The sequence below is a fragment of the Oncorhynchus masou genome, chromosome 5 (genome assembly GCF_036934945.1).
Source record: "Oncorhynchus masou masou isolate Uvic2021 chromosome 5, UVic_Omas_1.1, whole genome shotgun sequence".
Classification (NCBI taxonomy): Eukaryota; Metazoa; Chordata; class Actinopteri; order Salmoniformes; family Salmonidae; genus Oncorhynchus; species Oncorhynchus masou.
In genome coordinates, this window is record NC_088216.1 from 24079876 (window position 1) to 24087468 (window position 7593).

A 7593-nucleotide genomic window follows, 5' to 3' on the forward strand; every position below is an offset into this window, starting at 1 on the left:
GTTCAGTTTACAATTGATATTTAAAGATAGAATCCTTAGTTGCTGCATCCATTTTTGGACTTGAATAGTAAAGGCACATTTTGTTTCTTGAAAAATATAATTTATAAATGCCTAATGAGTTTAGTTCAACTATTACAAAACTTGTTTCAATTAAGGATTCTAGCTTTAAAGGGGAATAACAGACGGTTGACTCTTGTGATGTGAATTTGTGCACAACAGGTTGATTGTAGAAAGTTCTTGACAGATTTGACCTATTTGGCATCGTGTCCATTAAACAAAAGTTAAGGGTGGGGGGGAAAGTAACACCAATCAGACCCAGAGGGCTATAGTTGCCCAGGCCAGTTACATAAACAACATTTAAATGACATAAACAGCATCTATGTCCACTTTGCAGGCAAGAGCGCCTTTATCAAGACTGATTTCACGTTATTATGCCTAATGAAAGTTTCTGGGTGAAAACAGTATCACCCCAGATGGGACTCGAACCCACAATCCCTGGCTTAGGAGGCCAGTGCCTTATCCATTAGGCCACTGGGGCTGTTCCGAATACATGTGATGAAACTACCCTGTTTCAATGCTATGTGGTTGGCAATTTTTATTTGACGGGAACTAAATCCAGAGTTACATTTGCATTTCGACATCTGATGAACAGACGTGAAAAGGATGAACAGCGTTACTAGGCAACACAAACGTAATCCCCAAGCGGAAAGGAAATCACAGTCAGATGTTTCATTAGTTAGTGTCGAACGTTAGCTAGCTTGATGCTCTTCGTTCACCTTACTTATTCATGCTATTCTTTGATAACAATTTTAGACAGCGAAAAGAAAAGGTGTCTTTTCTTTTCGTATCTGTTGGTTCACTGTTAGCTAGCCAGCCAGCTATGCTAATTCTAGATAGAAAAAAATCTAATAGTGCTCACGTGTAGCTAATTTACCACTAACGTTACCAAGTGTTGTTATCTAGCTATAATCAATTTCTCCAAACTGAACAGTGACATTATGCAAGGGTAACTGCTGTGCCGTCATGGTAAGTCTTACAAGTTAGCCTACTAGTTGAGTAACATACTAGTTTGTTAGCTAAAAGTCTTGCTGTGTAGTTAACGTTAGCTAGGTAGCCTTTTAGATTAATCAATGTCGCTTGCCAGCTACCAGTCTATTTCACCTTTCTGTGATATGTGACGAGGTTAATTTGAAAGTAATGGCAGTTAGCTCGTTTGACAGGATAAGTGCTACACTACATCTATTAAAACATGACCGTCTATCTTACCAAATGTGCAAATAGTGTTTGATTCCCGCTTTAGTAAACAAATTGCCAGCTGTCATGTCCACAATAAGGATTCTCTTCCTTGTCACATCCATCCAGATTCTGTCTCGGATGAAGCCAGCAGTCGGTGGAGATTCTGCAGCTAGCGTCAGTGAGAAGAAGAAGAAAAACAAAGCCAAGAAGAGCCCTCGCCTGGAGGAATACCTCAATCAGAGAGACTACCTTGGGGCACAAACTCTGTTAGAGGTAGCCAGATAGGAACTCATGTAGCTAGCTGTCATGTGCAATCAGCAAATGAATGATGAGCAACTCTGTAATAAATGTGACAAGATATCATGCGATCTGTGAAAGTCCTGTGTCCTTTTAAGGTCTTTCTATTTCCTTATTACAGTTGCATAGGTGTGTGTGTGTGAGTGGTAAGAACGAGCGAGAGCACTGTGTCCTACTGTTGATGTGTTGCTTTGTCTTCCAGTTTCAGCGAGATGTTGGAGAAAAAGAGGAGCATGCAGACCTTTGGGTTGGCTACTGTGCCTTTCACTTGGGTGATTACAAGAGAGCAATGGAGGTGTGTGTCTGTGTGTGCTTGCGTGTGTGTTTGTTCAGTCAAATTAATTATTGTCTGGGAAAAAAAGCAATTTTTACAATACTCTATTTGACACACATGTCTATTTATATCCATGAAAGGAGTACAGGGCCTTGACACTCCGGTTAGAAGAACCAGGGGAGGTATGGGTGTATCTGGCCTGCACTCAGTTTTTCCTGGGACTCTACAGAGAGGCAGAGGAGGCTGCAAACAAGGGTGAGTATTTAGCTAACATGTTTTGTAAATGTTCTGTTTTTCATCCTCCTGTTTCTATTTCTTGCCCGAGTCGATAAGGTGTTCCTCCTTTTTTCCTGTAGCTCCAAAGTGTGCACTTCAGAATCGCCTGCTCTTTCACCTGGCTCATAAGGTCAGAACTGTTACTTTTCTGAATTCTTTAATATGTTAACCATAATTGATTCGCATTACTTTAATAAAATATTTCAGTTGTTGTGTATATTACATTTGTTTTAGACCTATTTGATGACTGTATTATTTCATTCCAAAACTATTTTACTAGTTCTTCAAAGTAATTAAGGCATACTTTTATGACTGCTGAATACCAATTATCAATCATAGATCATGTATTTTCAGGTAGAGATGCGTCACGAAGCAACTGCTCTCTATCCCTCTCGATCACACGTTCTTCTCTCTCTTCTCTCTTTCTCAGACCAGACAAGTAGGCACACAATGGATTATGGTCATTGTAGTTAATTACCACGTTTTCTTTGCTAAACTATGTTGAATATTGGCCTTTTGGAAACTACAACCCCTTACAACATCGTGCAGTTTGTGCTTGATTTGATTTATCTGTAGAGAAACTGTGCATTGAGCACAAAATGTAATTAAAATAATTGAACCGACATCGGTCAGTTAGTTGTTTAAAGACGGAAAAATAACCAACATTTCAGTTAATCGCTCAGCTCTCAATACTTATACTGAACAAAAATATAAACGCAACATGATAGGGGCATGGATCCGAAAACCAGTCAGTATCTGGTGTGACTGCCATTTGCCTCGTGCTGCGTGACACATCTCCTTCGCATAGAGTTGATCAGGCTATTGATTGTGCCGTGTGGAATGTTGTCTCACTCCTCATCAATGGCTGTGCAAAGTTGCTGGATATGGGCGAGAACTGGAACACGCTGTCGTACATGTCGATCCAGAGCATCACAGACATGCTCATTGGGTGACATATTTGGTGAGTATGCGGGCCATGGAAGAACTGGGACATTTTCAGCTTCCAGAAATTGTGTACAGATCCTTGCGACATGGGTCAATGCATTATCATGATGAAACATGAGGTGATGGCGGCAGATGAATAGCACAACAATGGGCCTCAGGATCTCGTCATGTCATCTCTGTGCATTAAAATTGCCATCGATAAAATGCAATTGTGTTTGTTGTCCGTAGCTTATGCCTGCCCATGCCATAACCCCACCGCCATCATGGGGCACTCTGTTCACAACATTGACAGCAGCAAACCCCTCGCCCACACAACGGTTGTGAGGCCATTTGGACATACGGTCAAATTCTCTAAAATTATGTTGGAGGCGGCTTATGGTAGAGAAATTAACATGACATTTTCTGGCAACAGCTTGCCAATTACACGCTCCCTCAAACATTTTAGACATCTGTGGCATTGTGTTTTGTGACAAAACTGCACATTTCAGAGTGGACTTTTATTGTCCCCAGCACAAGGTGTACCTGTGTAATGATCATGCTGTTTAATCAGCTTCCTGATATGCCACACCTGTCAGGTGGGTGGATTGTGTTGGCAAAGGAGAAATGCTCACGAACAGGGATGTAAACAAATTTGCACAAAATTTGAGCAAAATAAGCTATTTGTGCGTATAGAAAATTTTGGGGATCTTTTATTTCAGCTCATGTAACATGTTTATATTTTTGTTCAGTGTACTTTTCTCTTTCTTCGTAATGCAACTGTATGCTACTGTAGGTGCACACCTACTTGTGTAATAACAAACCAACCATCCCTTTCCTTTCTGTTCCCAGTTCAACGATGAGAAGAAGCTGATGGGTTTCCACCAGAACCTGGAGGATGTGACTGAGGACCAGCTGAGCCTGGCCTCCATCCACTACATGAGATCACACTACCAGGAGGCCATTGACATCTACAAACGCATCCTGCTACAGAATAGGTACTTATACTGGGCCATTCTCCCATGTCCCGTCATCAAAATCACTGATAGACAAGAGCATAGTCCCTCATATGCCAGATTACAGTGGTCCCACTAGTACCAATAGGTATTGTGGATTGTCTGAATGAGTCAGTGTCAATTTTACTGTAAATTATTATATCTATATCCAGTAAACATACCATAAGCCATACATTTAGGATGAAGTATTAGAAAATAGGAAGGACACATTTCCTTGTGTTGAGACCGAGACAAGAAGATGGAGGGAGGCTATAGTTATTTTGCAGTGGAGGAAGATGCATTGGAGAAAGTGGAGAAAAGGGCATTATATTGGACGGTGCAGTCAAAAAGCAAGAGAGAAAGATGCACAAGGACTTCTATTCAAGAATGCAGTGTGAGCTATAGGACTAGCTATTGCGTGTTTTACCATATTTACATATTTATTTTAACCAGAGATTTCCTGGCTCTTAACGTGTACGTAGCGCTGTGCTACTACAAGTTGGACTACTATGATGTTTCCCAAGAGGTGTTGGCTGTGTATCTTCAGAGTATTCCTGAATCCACCATCGCTCTCAACCTCAAGGCCTGCAACCACTTCAGGCTGTACAATGGCACGGCAGCTGAGGTAAAGCAACTCTGTATGCGTCTACGGTCAAAACAGACTGCCGTGCATCTACACGCGTTACAACCACAGTCGATGTTTATGTCTAGACTTGTCATTGTACAGCAATAAATAATGTGGTTCAATTTGTTCATTTCTCTCTCAGGCCGAGTTAAAGAACCTCATAGACATCTCCTCCTGCTCCTTTGAGTTTGCTAAGGACCTTATCCGGCATAACCTGGTAACCCATTCCACCACCTCTGTTGTGTGACTGTGTTTGCAAGACAGTGACCCCATGCTCTATAACCTTTGACCTCTATCACCCCAGGTGGTGTTTCGTGGTGGGGAGGGGGCGTTGCAGGTGCTTCCCCCGTTGATTGATGTCATCTCTGAGGCTCGGTTGAACCTGGTCATCTACTACCTCGGACAAGGTGGGCCTTAGCCACTGGTGGTTGTCTTTGAATCCTAATCCTAACATTGAAACGTTGAATGGCTCTTTTATCATCAATAATGTGCATCTTTATGTTTCAGATGATGTTCAAGAGGCTTACACCCTCATAAAAGACTTGGAGCCAACCACACCACAGGTAGTAATAGTTTCACATTATCAGGTGTCATAAGCAGAGGAAGTCTCGTTGTTTCAAGACTAAAGCCTTAATAGCGTACATGCAGTGTCTTAACAAAATCTATTTCTTTCAGGAGTACATTTTGAAAGGAGTGGTGAATGCCTCTTTGGGTCAAGAAATTGGATCGGTGAGTAAGTGTTTGACAAACTACCCGAAAACCTCCTATTACCACACAGTAGAAATGTCTGAGTAGATTAGGAATGTCTTATAAACCTGGTTAAGTAGATCATCACTGAAATCTGACTGATTGTCTCTATTGCCTCCTCCTCGTCCCTGCCTGTATCTCTGCTGCAGAGGGATCACCTGAAGATTGCTCAACAGTTCTTCCAGCTGGTCGGAGGCTCAGCCAGCGAATGCGGTAATGTGAATGAATGAATCTAAAGCGATTCAAGCTAGGAGTTAGCGTGTGTGTGTGTGTATCTGCGTTGGAGTGAGCATGTGCGTCTTTGTCTCTTTGTCTCACTGTTATGTATCTCACTCTCCTCAGACACGATACCTGGAAGACAGTGTATGGCTTCCTGTTTCTTCCTTCTGAGGCAGTTTGAAGACGTTCTCATCTACCTCAACTCAGTCAAGGTTTGCATGGCCCAAAACATGTAGCATACAGACCAATAGGACAGTACACCACATAGGCATGTTTGCACACACATAATCACTTTCTTTTTCTTTTTGCATTTGAGTGCTTGACATATTTATGGATTGGTGTGGAATTAACATGTATACTTGGGGAAAGGAGGCAAGCATAATTTCTGTTTGTTTATTTTTGGTTTGTCATTAACAGAGTTACTTCTATACTGAGGATACGTTCAATTTCAACTACGCCCAGGCCAAAGCTGCCTTGGGCAACTACAAAGAAGCAGAGGAGGTATATACTGTCAACATAGAAAAATGCATTACTGCTTGCATGAGTAGTGTATTGAATCAGTTCAAAGTTCATGTTGTAACATTCTTTTATATTGGACTCAGATATTTCTGCTGATCCAGGGTGAGAAGATGAAGACTGACTATGTATACCTGAGCTGGCTGACTCGCTGCTGTATGTATCCAGTCTGAAATACATTACCCATTTGTTGTCAATACATTTTCAATACCTATACCTTTACATCAATGTGATATCTACATACATGATCTAAGAAACAAAATATATTACTAACTTATTTAAATATATATATTATCTAAATAGTGTTGTCTCTCCTCTCGCTCAGACATCATGAACCAGAAAGGCCGACTAGCCTGGGAGCTGTATCTGAAGATGGGGGCTTCGCCAGACTCCTTCAGCCTCCTACAACTCATTGCCAATGACTGCTATCAGGTAAGGCTCACTACTATTCTCTCTACTAACTTAGTTTCCAGGCTAACCACAAGTCAGCAATGGCTTAATCTCCCACACCAGACTTCCTCCACAATAGACTGGGGACGAGATTAGCAAAGGACAAGCTTTCTCAATATTCAATGCAATTAAATGTTGCTCTGTCTGTCTGCTTTCAGATGGGTCAGTTCTACTGGGCAGCCAAAGCGTTCGATTCTCTGGAGAAACTGGATCCCGACTCCAACTACTGGGAGGGCAAGAGAGGGGCTTGTGTCGGAATCTTCCAGCTCATACTGGCAGGCAGAGAGTCGAAGTAAGTATTGGCTAAGTTTCTTAGTCTTTAGTCCAATTTTGATACCAACACTTGTCTGTGTTAAAGATTTGTCCCCTATACAGTCACCAACACATCAAATATGAAAATCCTGTCCTCCACAGAGATGTTTTGGCACATCATTTTTGTGCCTTGTTAATTTACATTGCACGGTAAAGTGTGACTTTTGTGATTCAAGCTCTTTCTTTTTAACTTTATTGACAACCGTTATGGTTAATGTTATGAAAAAATTGCCATTGTACAATACGACCTGTTCCTAACTTCCCATCACTAATAACCATTGTCTGTGGTTCCACAGGGAAACCTTGAAGGAGGTGCTGCCCCTGTTGAGGAGCACACAGAACCCCCAGGTGGAGTACATTATCAGAGCACTGAGGAAATGGGCCAAAGACAACAGGGTTCCTCTGACATAGCAATGTCATATAACGTGCTTAACTCACATAATACACTTACTACATGTTGTTATTACATTATATATGTGGTTTACATGTGCATTTTTTTATCAGACTCTTTTACTAGTGAAAAATCTACAAAATAACCTGTTTTCATGAGTCGTGCACAATGTGTATTGATGCGCTTTATTGTACGAGTCACAGTATTTATCATGAAATACATGTTTTATTTGCAGTGTATATAATTCTGTACAATCTTGCCAATCAATTGTATTGAAATGTGTATTTTGTATTACTCAAATGATGCTGATACAAGTATTAAACCGTATTCTCTT

At 41.1% G+C, this 7593-nt stretch overlaps 1 protein-coding gene and 1 non-coding gene across 3 annotated transcripts; one reads left to right on the plus strand and one right to left on the minus strand.

Moving 5' to 3' along the window:
- Nucleotides 1-465: 465 nt before the first annotated feature.
- trnar-ccu (transfer RNA arginine (anticodon CCU)) lies at nucleotides 466-538 on the minus strand. Its single transcript has one exon. It is a non-coding gene; the product is annotated as a tRNA-Arg (tRNA).
- A 9-nt stretch (nucleotides 539-547) lies between these two features.
- On the plus strand, nucleotides 548-7593 carry LOC135537287 (intraflagellar transport protein 56-like). 2 transcript variants are annotated; one of them, XM_064963482.1, is made up of 19 exons: nucleotides 548-1026; nucleotides 1363-1509; nucleotides 1736-1828; nucleotides 1948-2062; nucleotides 2164-2213; nucleotides 3857-4002; nucleotides 4453-4624; nucleotides 4767-4841; nucleotides 4929-5031; nucleotides 5132-5187; nucleotides 5300-5353; nucleotides 5521-5584; nucleotides 5714-5802; nucleotides 6008-6091; nucleotides 6193-6262; nucleotides 6432-6538; nucleotides 6715-6848; nucleotides 6971-7018; nucleotides 7165-7593. In XM_064963482.1, the coding sequence occupies exons 1-19, from the start codon at nucleotides 1024-1026 to the stop codon at nucleotides 7277-7279; spliced, it is 1725 nt and encodes a 574-aa protein (XP_064819554.1). In that variant the 5' UTR covers nucleotides 548-1023; the 3' UTR covers nucleotides 7280-7593. The 2 variants fall into 2 exon arrangements, with proteins under 2 accessions (XP_064819554.1, XP_064819563.1); XM_064963491.1 differs by lacking the exon at nucleotides 6971-7018.